The following is a 19,524-nucleotide window of genomic DNA, read 5'->3' as shown; positions in this document are numbered from 1 at the left end:
CGCTCTTCGTCGTCGCTCATGAAAAATGATTGAGCGCCCTGAATAAATCTTTCAAACACTCAGTCTTGACGTAAACAAGTGATACCGAGTAGAGAGCACGGCGAGCCTTCACCGCCGCTGTCAGACAAATCTGACGTGTTCAAAGTGACGTCTGACGTCTTCCACGCCGCCACCACCACCACCAACGCCGCCAACTCGTTCATACATACACATTTGCAATTCGGGGTGGCGTCATGCTAACTTTTTACAAATTAAATTTTTAATTAACAAATCTTTTCCCTCAGTTAAAATTTTTGCTGGGAGGTAAAAGAAAGCGGCTTAGGGGTTGGCTTCACCTCGTTTCTCGGAATTTTGTTTTTGTGCTGAACGGAAAGAGGCTTTGTAATGAGCAAAAGCGAACGCTTGTTGGGGGCTTTGGAATTATCTTGGCTGGATTGAATTACTAGGAAAATAAAAAGAGACTTTCACGCTGGGACTGACCATAAGACCAAACACATTTAAAATTTGCCCATTATTTTCGCATTTCGTTTCTAAGGTTGGAGTGGGATATAAGTGATATAACACAGCTTCGTCTTCAACACATGCCGGTAATTATCAACATTACACTTCTTTTCACCAAAGCGCATTTATCGTAGTTTCAAAAGAAGAAAAGAATTAGCTACATATCTACAAAGATGAGCTGCTCAGAAGTCATTTTTTGTTCCTGGGGTCTCAATGAAACCTCAAGGTTTCAGTGCCCGAGATTCGTATCTATTAATTGCTTAAATTTTATTACTTTATACTATTAAACACTTTTTATGAATATTCATTTATGTCTGGATTAATTATTACGAGAACATTATAGCAGTTGCAGTTATCAAGAGCTCCGCCTATTGTAATAAAAGATAACATAACAATTCAGCAAACAATCGGCCTACGATAATGGAAGCTTGTTCGTTAGCCTATTCAAGATTATTTGCTCCGGCTATAATTGGTTTAATTTCAGGCCGCGTTTCAAAAATGAACCATAAAATTGTAAAAAGGCGGCCTTAAAGAATGTATTCGCTTACACGCAAAAGTCTTAACTCAATATTGATCTTGACATCATAAGTTAAATAAAAATTTATACTACTTTTTATGCTTTGTTATTTCGAGTGGCCGCGTTATGAAATTGTATTTGCACTGTCGTAAACACTGCTTCAAGTTGAACACATGTATCAAAGACTCGTAAAAGCAGGTGATTCTACCGTGTTAATATCTATGTGTTTACTAAGGTGTTTATGCAGTTATAACAACAAAACAAAACAACAAAATTGGACTATTAATAATATTTATGCACTTTTTATGTAAAAAGGTGATATACTTACATTATCTATGTAACACTTAAAGAATATACCTGGTGCTGTGTGAAATTTGAAGGTTTTCAATTTCAGTTAAAAATTAAAGTTACAAAAATTGCGGCAAAATCAAACACTGTCATTTTCTGACCATATTGAATGCTATATTTTAATTAGTTGAAAATAGTTTAACAACATAAATTGATTCTCAAAAAATAAGCCTAGTAACGATATTGAGATCAAATAATTTTAAAGGATAAAAAAAATAAGAATTTAGACAAGTAAATAAGTGTTGGATAGTTACCATATTGTGAGTTTTGTTACTTTTAAGTCAGTGTTACATAAATATTTTGTTAGACCTACCTATCAAACTACTGCATACTTACACTCGTAGAAAAACACTTGTAACATAGGTACAAAAATGTCTTCCTGTTCGAAGCCTTCGTGACATTAAATTTACCTGACCATTTTGATAAGTGGTTGTACGTAACTACGGGTTATTTTGTCATTTACTTAGACAAAAGGAACAAATGTTATCATAGTAATATGTACGTTACGACAACATTAATGGCGTAAAATGTTAAGCACAACAAGCTAATTGAAGTTTTTTTTCTCAAATGCAACACGAGACAATCTTTAATAAAATCCCAGCATGCGTGGATTACATGTGCTACACAGTTTATATTGTTCCTAACATGTTGTTCGTGCACAAGTGAATGTCGTAACTTTTTGCACGCTAAGAAAAACTAGTATTTTCAGAAAACATATTAGAAATCGTGACGTACTCGGTTATTAATGAAAATCAAAATTTTTTCAATAGATCGTACCTATACGTTGGTAGGTACCTACATATAGCGAACATGAAATCGATTTTGGAATTGACAAACTTAACAAAAAGTTTTAATAAAATAAAAATGTAAAACAAGAATTCTTACCAATAACTTGCAAATTTGAGAAGATTTATGCATTGGATTGAACATAAACGAGTACTTGAACACCCAAATACCCGTTCGTGATTCAATTCAATACAAAAAAATCTTCTCAAATTTGCCGTAGATTTTCATAAATTATGACCTTGAAATGCGGTATTCAATGTAAATGAGAAGTATGTACGAAAATATTACTTTTTAGTAAAGATAACAGATTGAGATTTGAAAAACAACGGTGACACTGACGTGAGGTGCTTATGTAATTTAAGTTACGCCTTGTTTTTGTCAAGATCGGAGCCTTTTGGCTTCAAATTTTGGTCACGATCAAAAGGAAACTTTTTAAAGATATACCTGAATGTATACTTCATTTCAATTCATAGTGAAGCCCCCATTTTAGTGTCAACGAGTATACACGAGTGTCATACGTCAATTTGTTAAAATGGATTTGTTTACACTAACCTACAAACTTATTTTTTTTGACTTTAACATTTAAAAAGAAAGATACCGGTTATTTCTTACACTGGACCTATGTGTAAATTGCCATTGAAGACTTCGCAATGATAAGTTACGTCCAGTACGAAGAAGTACCTCTAAATTCATACAGGACACGGAATTTCAAAAGACAATTTTTTGTCAAAAATTAAAAGTTTGGTTATGTGTGATGTAAATGTCTCATCAATGTTTACAAATTATGACGTTCCTGTCAAAAAGCTGCCATATATGTCGACAACTTTTGGTGTTTAAAAATATCCCTTAAAGTAGATTCCTCGACACAGTTTTTGAATACAGCCCCAAATTCCAAGCCAGGTTCGACCTTTGGACTTCGCGAAGGATTGAAATGAAGTATATAGTAAACATTTTCAGTCTGTTTACTAGTAACGTGTTGTTATTTTCATTGGTTAGCGCAATTTTTATAAACTTTAGCAAAATATGAACAAATAGGTAGATAATTTTTTAACGCAACTAATACTAGGTAGGAAGTGTGGGTATAGAAAGATCTATTTAGTCAAGTAGAGTCGTTTGTGTTGGCTGTAGTTGATATAGCGTAATTGTGGCAAAGTTTCGTTAAAATTTAAATTTCTAAATAGGTAGGTATAGTTTTCCCAAATAAATGAGTAAATATGAAATAAATTTAATATAATAAAGGCAATTAACCACGTTTGTGAGATATCCAATTAAAATATTTAAATAACTATATTGTTAATACCCGCGACGTACGTTTCAGATGTGCAATTATAAATTGAATCACGTATCGGTAACGCAAATGAAATTCGAATTTTTAGGTTATGTTTGTAATCCGGGTGCAACGTATAGATATCGAGTTTTGTGGGGGGTGCGAGGGGCGTCTTGGCAACGTTGGCTCGGTTCGGGGTCGCTAGTGCCGAAGTCGTCCGTGAGAAGGCGCGCGCGCGCCTCGTACCATCCGCCATTGGGCGAGAGGCGTGTCCCTGCCCTGACAGATCATTCATCTGAGCCCCACTCTGCCCCCTTCGTTCGGCGTGATTGACAGTTGGCAGACGACTGCGGACCGCGCAGGATCTCCGCACGCGCTTCGGACACGGCAGCTCGGCGCACCATCACCACCGAGAGATCTGAGACCCCATCCACCGACCCCATGCCCGAGGGGGCCCCCAGCACCCACTCGCACCGGCCCAGTGTACACGACAGTGCAGTGAACCGCAGTGAGTGTGTAAATAGTGCGCGCCTCAAGTGACTGACGGTGCTAAGGTGCAACCACCCGGTGCAGTTCATGGCTCAGCCACGGGTACGGTGCCATCCTATGAAGAAGGCGACCACGCGGACCCCAGCACTAAACGCGCGCGACGCCACTGGATTACCATCCGGTTCCGACGGCCGGTACCGCCTCACGTGACGCGTCGCGGATTTAACGACGCGCGCCGCGATCAAGACAGACGACACTAATCAAGTTACAAACCCAAAAACAAAACTCACATTTAACATAAAACCTCAAAAAGTTATTGAATCAAAGTTGGCGCATTTTCGGTACTAACGCATCCGCCGGCTTCTCTAAAATTACGTACTCATATCCACTTCCAAAACCAAACAGCCCATTTGAATAAACACCGACGTCAGAAGAAATTTATTCAAATATCTTGGATTTTATTCTTTATATAATGCAGTGCCATAATGAACATAAAAAATATTGCCAATAAAAACATTTAAAATGACAACATTGAAGCTAGAACTTACTGGAAAACAATCACTTGTAGATTTCTTTGGGACTTGAAAAAAAAAACAAAAATATTCGGCTGTTAACATCGTCCAACGGGACTTTTCAAAATTTTGGTCGGTATCAACAGTTATAATTATTAAATTAATTTTATTTTTTCAAAAGTTTAGCATTAGAATACATCAATTTTGCTATGCATACTGTACTTCTAACCTTTTGAGTAACACAAGTAACTCCAAGAATTAGTCCACTTGTCTTTTTTAAAAATTATCTAAAGTAATTATCACTGCCAAACTTGAGGAAATCTGAGTATAATAATTATTTTGTAAGAATAAAATTTTTGAATTTTATGAGTTTGGGGAATGATATAGTACGTGTTTAGTGATTTCAAAATGGACTTGAAAAAAAATTTAAGTACACTAAAATTTCATGGTGGAAGAATTATGATAGTTTTTGTGAGAGTTGAAATGGGGTAAAAAGTGCGTAGCTTTCGGTGGAGCTAGAATGAAAATGTCTTGGAATCAGATAAAAGTTAGCTCCGCTTTACGGAGAATGATTGCGGGTCGTTGAGTCTTGGGAAAGAGCGGAAAAGCGGGAAAATAGAAAAATATAAGTCTGGGATTTGCTACGCCCTTCGGTTGAGAGTTCGCAGGCTCTGTGGAATAATTTTGTGTTATTTAATTTGGTTCTTGGCGCAGATAAGATGTTTGTGTGTGGTCTAATTTGAATGATTTTATAGAAAAGAGTGTTATAAATTAGATCGGGAGCTTTATTTAATAACCTCCTTAACAGTGAAGCTTCATGTTTTTCGCAGGCAATAAAAATTTTCATGGCTAAATAAAACGAAAAATGTTATTGGCACATAAAAATCATTTATTTTGTTATGATAGCGAGTAATAAAGTATATAAAATATAGGGATAATTATTTAAAAAACAAATCATTGTTGGATGATTATTCATTCACAATAATTAAAATTCAAATGAAATGAAATTTATGCGTCCGATTCGAATGAGCGTGTTTGTTGGGAAAAAATCGGGCAGCGACTTGTTTTTTATCTGAATGGGTGATTTTGAATTAATCCGAAGACCGGACCTAATGGTGCGGCCGTCATAATGGAGGTTTGATTAGTCAATGGTCGCAATTAAAGATCGGGAGTGATGCGTTTCTTGTAATTATGGTTTAGCAGTGGCCTTTCAACGAATACTTTTAATTTCTCTTAAAACCGATGAATAGGCACTTTGGCCGGACCACGGCAGATACCTTACCTGATTACACACCGTAAATGCCACTCACAAAAAGCCACTTTTGGATTATCATCGAGGAATGCAGCGAAGAATGCAGCAGGCAACCCCCACCTTTAATCCCGTAATTAAATTCGTCCGTATCTAATAATTAATCGACGTGTATACTCCAGAATTTTAATTACAATTAGACCATTTTATACTAGCGCTCATTTGTTAGCAAATCCATATTCATGAAGCGCCGGAATGGGCGCGAAAAGGCCCCGTCGGAACGGGCTCCAAATCGGGATCCAAATTTCCGACGATAAAACTTTACTGCCGAGAATCGTCGCAACACGGGGCAAAAAACGCCTCCATATAACACACGGTCCTCTTTACTACTCCATGAAACTTTACGACGACAACCATTCCAACAAGTTCCTACTTTAGAGCCACTAAAATCCGGCCCGAAAAAACTCAAATTATCAGCATCCGGCGATTCGATCAATCGCGAACGCGCTTTCCATCCCCTTTTTTATGTGAATTTAATAAAAATATTATCACTTTTCCCCCGGCGAGACACCGCGAAAAACGCCTGCCGACGGACGCACGTTTTCCTCTCCAGTGGCGTCGCTTTGGTGCGGGAGTGTCGTGCGCCACCCATCGAATTAAATTCGATAAAAGTGTGTTATTACAGACTTTGAGAGTCGTAATTATGTGAGTTTATGGCAGTTGTAAAAAGATCAAAAGTGTTCTTCAGTGCTGTGATGTGTCTCCGAGTCGTCGCCTTCTTCGTCTACTGTTTTCACTCTTAATGGCTTTTTACTTATCCCGATGAAATTCTCTTTTAGGTGTAAAATTCTTATTTGACCGATTTTAAAGAATAGTGCAAAACGATTCGACATGGATGTGCTTCAGAAAAATGTAAATATGCCCTTTCTTTTTCTCTAAAAATAGTTGTGGTTTTAGTCGTTTAGTTAGTGGTTTAGGTTAAAAATCGTTTTTACACCTGGAGGCTATCGGTTTTGATCATGGCGCAGCTGGAAGAGATCCTTTTCATTATTAACACACGTGACCGAATTATATTAACCAAAAGCAGTGAAACCAAAATTTTGTCATACTTGTGGAGCGCTATAATTTTGTGAAAATTTTATACAAATTTAATACGGTTCTTATCTCTTTACAAGTATACCTACTTTGCTAGCACGTTAAAATTATCAGATTTAAATTAAAATAATGTATATCTTCATTCAATACAAAAATTTTCCATATCATTAAATAGTGCCACATTTTTCAAAAAACTTTACATTGATATATTTTCCAAATTTTGCGACCTTAAATTCCAAATTCCAAACACGATGTAAATTACAAAAACATTAAATGAAGTGGGCATTTTTTATAAATTCAAGTTCAAATTAATGTAAACGGCACTTGGTCGTAAATTTTTCAATTTTTTTTTTAAGTACATTATTGCAAATACCTCAACATATCGACGAATGAGTAGGTTAAAAATACACCAGCACATACAGCAGACGTAATAAGACTGTAGACAATATTTATGATTTATGACCACTTGGACGATATCTTTATTACCGTTGCTAGAGATACTAAAATCAAAAATTATTCAATTCCGAGTCAAACCATGCTGTCATAAGTGTTCCCGTTCATTATTTTTACCCGTTGTTTATAATCATACAATGTGAATTGCTTCAATCATTAAATTAATTTTAGTTTCGAATATAATAATTACCTACTCAATTACAGTTTCCTTTTAGAACCAGTTTGTTACATTGATTTTTATTTAAAACTGCAGTTAGTCTTTAAAACTAATTCTATGTCATTCGTTTCCTGTAAAGTACGAGAAGGTTAGAGACAGTTTTATCAGTGCTATTATACGTTTATGCATACGAAACACATTATCATTATGATAATGGTATTATCGCCAGTAAGGTGCCAGCTCTAATGGCAATCGAATAGTTTAGAAGTTCCCGCCAAGTGTTTAAACCGGCAGTGTAAAAATGTGATGTTTAATAAAAATCAGTAGGATCACCTAGTTTTACAACTGTAAAGGGTGAGATTAAAGATCAAAATCTATTAATCCGTCTTTATTGTATGGTTTGCTAACTAAAAACTTATTTTAATCTTATCGCAATAGATAAGATATTTTGGGTTCTTGAGGGCTATTTTTCGTGGTGGATGTGAGATAGTGCTTCAAGGAAAAAAACGGATTTCCTAAAATTCACGAATGACATATTTATGCAAATGAGTGGCGACGGAAAACAGTTAAAAAATTTTAATCCGGTTTTGTTAAAAATAGTAGTAAAGCGGACATTGGATCAGCATGAGTGTCTGGTATTTCTTAGGCCCTTGCGATTCACAATTCGTAGAAATTTTATTGTTATTCGATCCGATTCGAATAAACATTTTATTAACAGATTTAATGGTCCACGTTGAGTAGCAGTGCGAATTTATTGCGTTATAAAGATAATATTCTAACCAGTTTAAAATTAGTCTCGTAGGTATTTTCAATCACCGTTATCGAACTATAATTAAAATTTTTAAGAAAGTAGTAATTAAACCATTACTCGTGTTATTTAAATTACGATTATGCAAAACGCATCAATGAAATTGAAACCCTCGACTCATGGTGGCCCCGGAAGTCGTCAGTAATTTAATTTTAACCCCTATATTTATTACACGTAAAATAAATTAAATACTGTATGTGCTGGTTGCTTGGTAAAAACACCAATTTGTTGCAAATTTATTAATTTATATTCAATTTAGATACTTACAATAGATGGGTATTATTTAAAAATACCATTGCGGCTTATTATTATTCCAGTAGCGTGAACTGTTTATATTCTATGGTATAATGGAGGTATCATTGGTGGAGAAAATTTACAATTTTTGTAATGTTAAGGTTTTTCAATGATAGGCGGTTCAAGATCAAAGAAAATAAAAAATACTTTGACATTTAAAAATTTGAGGTTTTAATTTGTATGTGACGCCACTAAAAGTTCGTGTGAACGAGCCTTCAATTCACGAATCTAATTAACTACGTGAATGGACAAAAAATCGAAATATTCAGTGAGTCATTTGCTCCATTAGTTGTAGAAAATTAACATTTTACGTTTAATAAATTTAAAATTTTAATTAATTCCGTTCGAGTCGTTGGTAATATTCAGAAATGTTTATGAGAGGACAACTTTTTAATATGACATTCTATAAATATTTATGTCTGGTCAAAATTGTTGCTATATTAGTGATCTAACTCTTAATTGAGTGTAGCTGTTAAGTTCGGTTTGCACTAAGTCTTTGTTGTTTGTTGCAGTATGATGACGGCATCCACCCTGGTTACATGGACGGCGGCGCTGGGGCGGGTTTATATGAACCCCACGTGGCTCACAGACCGGGGTTGCAAGGCCTTCATCATTCACCCCACTTGAACCATGCTATGCATCCGTACCATGCGAACCATGTCAACCCAGCCGCCAACCATGTTATGGGTGGAGGGGTGCCGGACGTCGGCAAAAGAGATAAGGATGCCATTTACGGGTAAGTCAGTTTTCGTGATGACCAGTGGGAACGAAGCCCAAGGACCACTCTAAATGACTCTTGAAAGACGGAAATTGCTCAAAACCGCTAACGTGATGAGGCTTTGTTATGTTGATTATTCGCCGAACTGGCGACAGATGGCGGAGAGGTCAAAGGAACCACGTGATTTACATTAGGTTTGCCACAGCCACCGCAATTCTTAATTTTTTCGAACTTTATCTTCTCCAAATTTAGATTAGGTTTTTATTTGCGTTTATGCCAACATGTTGAAAGACACCAATATCATATTTATTTGATTGATTTTAAACATGCACGCTTAGGCTCTTAGATTTGAAAGAAACAACCTGACACCTCACACTTTTAATGATTTCTAATGGGAGTAAATAAATAATTTTTATGGAATAACAAGCAAAACAACGTTGTCTCAAAATATTAAATACTAAATATTTATTGGAGAAACCGTTAAGAAATTAAAAGTATACATATATGTACTACTATAAGTGACTGAAGTTGTATTTGTTTACAAATCAAACCAAGAAAAAAACAGGTACCATAATGGGTATTTAGCCCACGTTCTTATGTCGTGCACCATGGGTGTCTAGTACCTTCATCAAGATTTTCTCCATAAATTCCATTACGAGGAAACTAGTCCTTAGCACCGAAATGATAACCGTGAATGTCAGAAATTATACAGCAAAATACAATTAGTTAGATGGATTCAACAGCTATTAACCGGCCACGCACAACTGCCTAGTATCATTTTGCTGAATGTTCTTAATGTTTTCAGATATAGGTTTCTTCAAAGTTTACAGTTTTGTAAAACGTTAAAAGACAACTATTATTATTATTATCAGCCAACCATTAAGATTGTGTTATCACCAGCTAAGCGAAAATATGTTGTTCTTTGCAAACATTCATCTACTTAAAAACGTTGAAATATGTTAAATTTTGAAATGTCTTTTTCTTGAAATTCGATAGACAGCTACATTGTCATGATAAAGCTGCAATTTATTATTAATAGCTAATATTGACTTTTTTACTGACAAAAAGTAGTTTACTGTAACGAGTTCAAGAATCTTTTTAATGATTTTTTCATGTTTTGACGTAGACTATAATCACGTCTAATGATAGAACGTCACTACTAATTTACAATTATTATTTTTTGTGCGGTTATATAGAGGCATTTTTAATTATCATTAAACGCAAGTAATTATTGCTGTTAACGATGCAAAATGTACAAGTTGATAGAAAACATTGTGAGAAAATGAGCGCCAATGATGAGAGCGTGGAAGAAATCATTGTCACTTTTTCAGACTCAGAGATAATTAAGCTTTACACTAAAGTAATGTTTTTCTTAAATTCATTTGCGGCTCCTTTAACTTTGCAAATATGTTTCCTCAGCCGCTAATGTTTGGTTTAACTTCCATTTCGGAACTACTAGAATGCAGACTTTGAAACTCATTTCACTCTAGTTATATATTATATAGGCTTTGGTCCTCTAAATAGGACCCAAGTTTTCATTTAAGTTTTCTAAAAGTCAAGAGGACTTTTCAAACTAGGACTTCCATTAAGAGCATCGCTCCATTATTAAAATAACAGTTGCCATGGTTGGCAAAAGTGTTGTTTGCACTTCTTTCTCGGTTAAATAAATATTTTAAGAAAACACGTCTTGGATTTTCGTTGGAAGAGAAAACCAGTCGGAACCAACTGTTCGCTTGAATAATAAACAATTTTGAGATTTTCAATGTGACGGTGGATTTTCCACAACTGTGATTGATGAACCGTAGAAATTACAAATTCAAACAACTAGTAATGTGACAAAATTTAGTTGCTGTTTTGATCACTGCTAATGGTGGATCCAGATTAATTTACATATTGTCAATCAAACTGGACACTGATTCATCATTTATCTGTTTTTTTGCAAGCAAACACATCGCGTCTAAGCTTACAATGTATTGTTACAACATATCATTAACCAAAATCGTTTCTTCTGGTAAAACCATCGGGTTGGAATATGCAAAGTAGTGTTCGTGTACACCTACCCACTTCTAAATGGAGATAATAAGTAAATAGTCAGCCATCTACTCTAGTTTTTGTAATAGATTCGATAATGTAAAAAACAATATGGCACCCACTGAACGTTTACCATTTCGATCTGAAATAAGTAGGCGTAGAAAATTCCTATTAACATATTTGGATTCCTCCGGTCATTTTACATAATAGTACCGAATTTCATTATGATTCCATGCATAATAAAAAAGTTATTAATGATTATAAAATTCATGAAATTTCATTGTATTTTTTATTTTTCTAGAGGGTAATTTGAGTTTCCATTATTATGGCAGTAGTTGGTTATTTCTTGGCATGACTTGAGGCAAATTTCAAACAGACATCCAATCATCGACAAAGAAATATTTCCACTTTAATAGTAGATATTCCTAGATTAATTAACATAATAATGTTGCTCGACGAAGAAAACTTGCATTTTCTACTCGCGGAAGGGTAAAATTTTTCTAATTGCATGTCTCACACGATAAATCTTGAGGAATTTAATTTATGTGAGCTGGAGAGACGTTGCAGAACATGGTTCGCATAGTAAAAAGACAGTTGGACTTGGTGGCTTTAAATTTTCAAAATATTGTATGGATACCATCATGGACTTTTTAGAAAAATTTAGATATTTAGTAAAAAGCGTAATTTGTAAAGTCGTAATTTTTATTGGCCATTAAGAGAGAATATGCTTCTTGAGAAAGGCAACTACATATATACACTGTTTTTTTTTTATTACCTTTACGCAATGTACTTTTTTCACTGGCTGAAGACGATCTCATAATATTTTTTTTTGAACTTTAGTACAATACAAAGGGAATCATTTTCATTAAATTTATCTCAAATATCTGGAGCAGATGATAAATTGGAATATCTGAGCCACGCGAAATAAAATTTGGATTGTATAAAATTGTTGCCTAACATTTATGGAACTATGTTCTGTCGTCACTGTTAGGTTAGAATCACATATCGGATTTAGTTGGCGACAAAGTTTTACGCCATCTGAAATTTGAAACAAACTTTGACAAGAACTATTGTGTTTCAAATTTCAGTGAAAATGAAGTTTGACTATTACATTGACTTGGGGAGTACAAATTCAAACTGATTTATCCAGTTTTTAGCGCTAGATGCGTGCCCACATATTTATCCGCGTTATTAAAAATAAATCTGGCAAGTTTTTAATGTTTATATTACGGAAATAGAAATAATTAAATTAAATCAGATTATTTACGATTTTGATGAATAACGACGAAAAATTATTTTCAGATTGGTTTAGTAACCTGTTATTTTAGGCTTCAGATGTTGGTTGTCATTAACAGACTTATACGTAACGCAGTTGCCTTGTCTGCTGTTATCTCTAAGAAAGTAGCAGATAACAATGTACACAGTTGTCTGTGATTATGATTAGTAACAGTGCACGTTTATATTTGAATGCATATTTTATTTGAAACGTGAGGTTTTTTCGGTTATTTAAAAGTTTGAAAATAAATACAAAATATCTGATTTGAATCCTAATCAGTGGACTGTTTAGCAGATCCCGGAGCCTTCCAAGCTGAGTCTCGTAAATGTGCAGTCGTAAAACTTCTTCACATAATGAAAGTTTTCGTCAAAATGAAGAAATAAATTGGTTGTAAAAATACCTAAACAACAATAACTATAAAGTTGCGTCATTATCTTATATTTAACGACCGAATTGATGTAAACATTTTGAGTAAGAGCATTGCAGAAAAACCCATGTGTCGAATCGTTCGGAGGGCGAATTCAGGGCATGTATGGGTCCCCGATTTATCGATCTGGCCATAGATAATGAAAGCATTATTACGCATACGTGATAAGCGTGCGTAAAAGTTTATGGTCCGAAGTACGTTTACCGTCGGATCACGCCAAGTCTTGGATCGTATATTAAAACGTTGGGCTTCCGCAACCAGCAAACAAACCTAATATTTGCCCAGCGCTTGGACGACACTGTTTATTTAAAGGTGTCGGTAATTACTTGGCGCGTACATGTTTATCTCTGTACACACACTGTATACTGCGTTTACCCACTTAAATACCACCTAAACGAGCCATAAAAATAAACGGCTCGTCAGCTGCCACAAGATTAGGTCCCCGACCGAATTACCCAAACAAAACCTCTTCACGTTATTATATAAAGCCTCCAAACAAAATAGCAATCGAACGTTTTGAAAAAAGTTGCCCAGAGATAACCTGCCATGTGTTTCTCTTATTTGCACAAAAAGTCTTATCAATAGTGATGTCACCTATCAATAGTTCAGCTACTGAATTCGATTTTATCTACCACCATAATTCTCCGTGACAATGGAATTTTTCATATAAGCTCTACGCATATTTTGATAATAAAACTGGTTATTTAAACGTAAATTACATCAAAGTAAATAATCTTACAAGAGATTAAATATTTACCCGATATATTAGGTCAGTTATCGGTGTACACTTTGCAGATGTTTATTGTATCGTTTGGATATACAAAATACTTTTTAAATCGTGTTTGAAATCGCAATTTTTGTTATTCTTGCGCAAAACCACACATACTTCTGATAACACTGAAAGTCGATCATACAAAATCACAAAATTACAACGTTGATTACAGGTTTTCATTCGCATTATCTCGCCTAAATTCAATCAAATCGTTCAATTTTAAAAGAGATTACTAGTAAGCAATATGTTGTATCCTATGTGTATTTAATGACAGAGCCCAATAACAATCAATCATAATAATGACTGATATGTCCATATCGACATTATAATAATTGTTGCAAAATAAATCTTGTGGGTATTTGAAGGCAAGAAACCGTGCCATTGTTATTGACGTGATTTTCGATTTTGATGGATTTGAAAGGAATTAGAATGAGTCCCTTTTGATTTAATCTAATGTTTGATAGCAACACCATCAGTCTTCGTGAAATGCTTATCACTGCATTTTTTAAAAGGCTGCAGAAAGATATATAAACACTTGGACATCTACCCGTTTTGCAAATTTCATAAGACAAGAACATAAGCTATGTTTTCAAAATTATCTAGTCACAATTTCAGTCCATTTTAGAAGCAATAGAAAAGTAAAAGTGCCTCCGTCAATTTACGGTAGTTTCGATCCATTATTGTTTCCTTGAAAATATAACAAGAATACTTTCAGTTTTCAACGCACATCACGGTTTTGTCCTTTCTTTGCCATTTATGGAAAATTTGAAACCAGATTTGATCCGAAAAAGTATGTTTGAAACTTTTTTTTAGATCTTCTGAACCCTCTTTCTAGAACTAGCATCCTATTAGTAATTTAATGACGAGAATTTTTTCCAACTTATTAATCGAATTGACATGTCCAACTGTAAAACTTTCCTTTTTCGTCGTGGAATCGCTATTCACGGATTGTAACATTTAACGGAACGTCAATATAAAACCATTACAATTTTAATGGTCTTTGATTCGCAATTACGCAATCCCAGATAACGACCGCGATGTTAGAATGTCAGTAACGCGAATTTGCCCCACCAAGTGCAGTAAAAATATCATTATCATAATAACGATAGAAAATGTGGTAGAAACTTATTAAAAACGGACTACGTGTTTGATAGGTTATCTTCAATTATCTGTATCTAGACCAAGAGTAATTATTGTGTAATGCATAGAACCGGTAAATTTTATTAAATGTGAACATAAATGTGGTGCAACGTCAACTCACTGTGGATTCTTGGGATGACGTTTCATGGATGAAAAACTTTCTCAGAAGCAACACAGATTATTGAATAGTTTCTGCTCAGGTTGTTAAATCTGAATTTATCTAAAAGATGTGGTTTAAAACTATAATAACAGGATATAACGTACTACTGCTTTTTAAACGACACTCCCATGTTATTAAATCAATTTCTGCTCAAATTGCTGGTTGGACCCTAATCTATTTTTAAAAAGGACGGATATAGAAGTTCGATTAATAGTTTTCAGTCACTTTGGACATTCTTAAAGGTTGTCCTTGGATTTATTGTTGTTAAAAATTGAAGGGATCAACACAGCACATAAAAGTTTTATTGCTGAAGTTAGTTTTGTCAAACCGGACACAATTTAGATCCTTTTCTTTGCTTTTAGTGGAGTTTGATAAACTACATGAATTGGTAAATAACCACATACCTGTCTTTTGTTTTGATGTTTTATTTTGTCACTTGACACCAAAAAGTAAAAACTGTGGCATCCTGCATTCCTTCAAAACTGTTCATCACATCACTTCTAAGAGTCTATAAAAATTTTATGTTCACACTTTTAAGAAGTTCTTAGAAGAAAATGAACTGAGTTTTAAAGTTTTATTTGGCAGTGTAAGCTTTGCTAATTCATAATAAATACACTCTAATACACATCAATGAGTCATGTATGTTTTAAAACACTGCCACCGTCGTAATGCTAACCATCAAACCTTTATCGCATATTAATTACTGTGTGAACTCAGAAGAGTAACAATTAGCAGCGCATATTTTTCCATCTCTTCATGAATGAAGTTAGTTTTCTAAAAGCTCCGAATGCATATAAATCAAATGAAAGCCTTTTATTACAGTAAAAGTATTACAAACACTGATATAAAGGAATATAATCGAGACTTGTCTCGGATAACCCACGACAGCTCTTGAATGGTGTCTATCAAACAACGCTGTGCACAAGACGCATTCATAAATGTAGCGATTTATTTATGGCGTGCCATCCTCGGATAATTTACGGGTCAAAGGATAGAGATAACTGTGGCCACACTTGCTCTCGCATGTTGTTGTTTTCGTGACCACTTTTGTACGATGATCTCTTGTAACCGGGATGGTCGCAGATGTTGCAAAACCGAAATTCTGCACCAGTTCGCAACGGATACCGACAGAACCGGACTGGGAACGTGGTGTGTGTGGTGGCGACCTTCGTCGAATAAAGGAATTATCAATATACATTGTTGCCCAAGAAAAACTGCAGCGCAACATGGGTTCATAGTGAAAGTGGTTCTTTTTTCTCAATTAAGACATGCGCGAGAGTCATCAGGATATTTTTGAGCAAGTCATTTGATTTAGCAAAAAACTGTCACCTTTTTACGAAAATGGTGTTCTTAAGAAACCGCGGTCAGTTACTGCTTGCGTAAGTTGACCGAGAAACTGCAACAATGAACGTGTGGACATAAACATCTGTGAGGAAAATTGGTTCTAATGCTTTTAGATCCAAACATCGAAATCAAATGAGAATATAAAACCGCTTGACAACCTCTGATTGAGACATACAACTTGTGCACACTTTTATCCCAATTATCACATTCATGATTGACGTGTTATGTAAATATTTGCATACAGAATAATAATAAAAACATCATTAACAATAATCGCGATACGTTTGGCCATTGCCGCATTTTCGATTTTTCAAGATCAAATTATTTGGAGATAGTGACTTACTAAGCTGTTAAGTTTTTGGTTACAAATTAAATAAAACCTGACGGGAAACAATGGGAAAGAATTTCATATGTTTTATGTCATAAGGGCAGCTGCGACACTGAAGGATTTATAAGCAGCTTTTGACGTGTGCTAGCAATAGTAATGTTATGTAATTTGACAACTAGGGTAGGAATCAAACAAAATGAATAGTGCAGATGTTAGATATTATTTTTGAAAGGTGAAGTTTAGTTTATATTCAATGACAAAACATGTCGACGGTTATTTAAAATTTGCCGATGCCCAAAGGAAGTGTTTATAGATTGACAAATAACATACATTTCAGCATGCGAGTGGTAATTTGTCACTTTAATGAAAAATCTCATCAGCGAGCTTAACATACAAAGCCACGAACTGAAACTGGTTGTTCTAAAAAACTTGTACTCCAAACAATGACAATTTTTGTCGCAATAAATAGGAATTGAACGAATGGCCTTTATATACTCTGCACTTACCCTTTCGCCGAACATTTAAATTTTATAACTTAAAATAAAAATTACTGTTCCTGATGGCTAAAAATATCGCCAATTGAGTGGTCACACAAAAATGGGCCGAGCAAACTATCACATAATATTCCGGCTATTTTTAAATTTAAATTTGATGTGACATGAATGATCTGTTTATTTTGACATATTGGCAAACCTCACATACAAACAAACTTCGAGATGTTTGCTTTGCATTGAGTCTTCTAAATTTTTATGTTGACCATTATGGTCGTTCCTATTTGTTGTTTTGTTTACGAGAAAACCCCGGTAAAATTTAATGCGTGTGACGGTGGATCCCGTGTCGACTTAAATTTGCCATTAATGGTGGAATTAATGGTTTTCGACGTAGAAAATCTCACGCAAAACCATCGATCACCATGATGGTTGTCGTTCGGTTTGAATAATCGTCGAAACCTCGATGTTTTTTGGCGTGTGGCAGGTCCGCATATTAGACATGTTAATTATGAATGAATTGTGCTTCATAATGTAGATAATAAATCAAAGCATTAACAAATTGTTAAAAGTAAATAAATAATTTTCAATTAAGTTAAATTTACGATGTCAAATTAAAGGTTTATAATTTTAAAAATAAAAATAAAAATAATAAGTCAGGACATTGCGTGTTTATACTGCAATTAAACAGAAAAAATTATCTTAATTGCTTATTTTATTTATTAACAAATGGCCGATTGAATCTATTCATTGATAAGTTTAGAAAATTGTGTACGCACTCGTTTACGACTGCATTTATCATCGATAGAAAAATAACACACAAAGGTCACTTACAAATTATTTTATATCGTGCCAATATGTAAATACCATTGCTTTATTATGTTGTTCTTTGTTAATTTATATGCCTTGCTATATAAGGCGACCAGAACACGTTCGTTTTTTAATCCTCTTTAATTAGTTCATTATCTCTTGAATTCTAGTCGGGGATCTTATAGGATGATGGACTAGAAACTGCCATTTCATCACTTTGTATTTAACATTACATACGTCGATTTGATTAAAAAAGACGTGGCTGATGTCACTTATACTTTTAGAATGGAGAGAGAGATAACCTTTTGACCGAGCCGAGGCCTAAACTCCAAAAACAGACATTTCTCTAAAACACTGATAGAGCATGTAAAAAATGGATAATATTTTAGATTTGTGGTTATTACTTTCTTAATTAATAACGAAATTCATGGACTTTTTTGTAGTTAAACTTCAATAGTTCCTATTGCTTCCACAATAAAGGTTAATTTGCTTTTAACCGCAGTGCACTTTGTTTAGTCTCATGAAAAAAATACATATTAATAATTGAAAATGTTTTTATAGTTTCTCACTAATTAGCGGGTACAGAATAACAATTATAGCGTAAAGAATTAATGTGTTATAAGCAATTATTTCATTAGATTTATCTAATGTTGATACGTATAAAAAAAGTGTTTGAGATATACATAATTATCACAATATTACAGCATACATACAGAAACACATAAATCATCAATCAACACATCATAGTTGATAACAATTTTTGAAATAAATTTCTATCGAATTTTTCTGTAGATACATTAAAACTTTGTTTTTCAAATGTTACCGATGTTTTAAGAAACTCCTTAAAGCATTGTTTTGTGAGTTGGTACTCCTGTCAATGATGACACTTTAAATAACACGTTTCACTAACTTGGCCGTTTTATGAAAATGTCCCTAAATAGAAACTTCATGCAAAATGGTTTTCTAAAAAAAAAAAAAAACGTTAAAATAATATCTTTACTGAAAAGAAATGTATAAAATACATTTTGTTTGGTTTCTTCAATTTATTACATTTTTTATAAAACACGTAGGAATTTATATACATAGGTCCTTATACCATAATAGACAAAAAAGAATAAATAAAAAATGAACAATTTTTGTCAAAAAATGCTGAAAATGTTTTTACGATATTTACCTTTTAGTTTGAAGATGTACTAATGAACTAATGACTAATGAGTGTGTGCATTTTGGTTGCTTTTTATTACGTGATAATCATAGAAAGTGTAAATACGGATGTTTACAAAGACAATAGTAAACAATACTCTTTGACGTATTAATTCCATTGACGTTTTTAAACAATGTCATTCACTTTCATTGCTTGTTTTTGGGTGTATTATCTTTATTTCATTTACGATTGCATTATGACGTTGTTGGAATAAGAAAAAATCAAATTTTATGAGGGTTAATAAAACATTGTAAAGGGATTGTGAATAAACAAAATAAATCTCGAATTTCGTAGTTTTCAAAGTAGAACCAAAATTCGAGATTGCAGTTAGAGATCGAATAAATTTACAA

The 19,524-nt window shown here is 34.1% G+C and overlaps 1 protein-coding gene across 3 annotated transcripts in view; it reads left to right on the top strand.

Annotated features, from left to right (window-relative positions):
* Positions 1 to 3,894: 3,894 nt before the first annotated feature.
* hth (Meis homeobox homothorax) overlaps positions 3,895 to 19,524 on the top strand; it is a 90,934-nt gene continuing 75,304 nt past the window's right edge. For 2 of the 3 annotated variants that reach the window (XM_088049857.1, XM_088049855.1), the window contains exons 1-3: positions 3,922 to 4,010; positions 6,509 to 6,581; positions 8,989 to 9,212. In XM_088049857.1, coding sequence (XP_087905983.1) covers positions 6,561 to 6,581; positions 8,989 to 9,212 — 245 coding nt within the window. In that variant the 5' untranslated portion in view covers positions 3,922 to 4,010; positions 6,509 to 6,560. Of the gene's footprint in view, positions 4,011 to 6,508; positions 6,582 to 8,988; positions 9,213 to 19,524 lie in introns of all 3 variants that reach the window. The other variant, XM_088049856.1, reaches the window with a different exon arrangement.

Source organism: Gnatocerus cornutus, chromosome 1 (genome assembly GCF_029298725.1).
Source record: "Gnatocerus cornutus isolate USDA-ARS CGAHR chromosome 1, icGnaCorn1.1, whole genome shotgun sequence".
In the NCBI taxonomy this organism is placed as follows: Eukaryota; Metazoa; Arthropoda; class Insecta; order Coleoptera; family Tenebrionidae; genus Gnatocerus; species Gnatocerus cornutus.
This window is presented reverse-complemented; position numbering and strand designations above follow the sequence as displayed.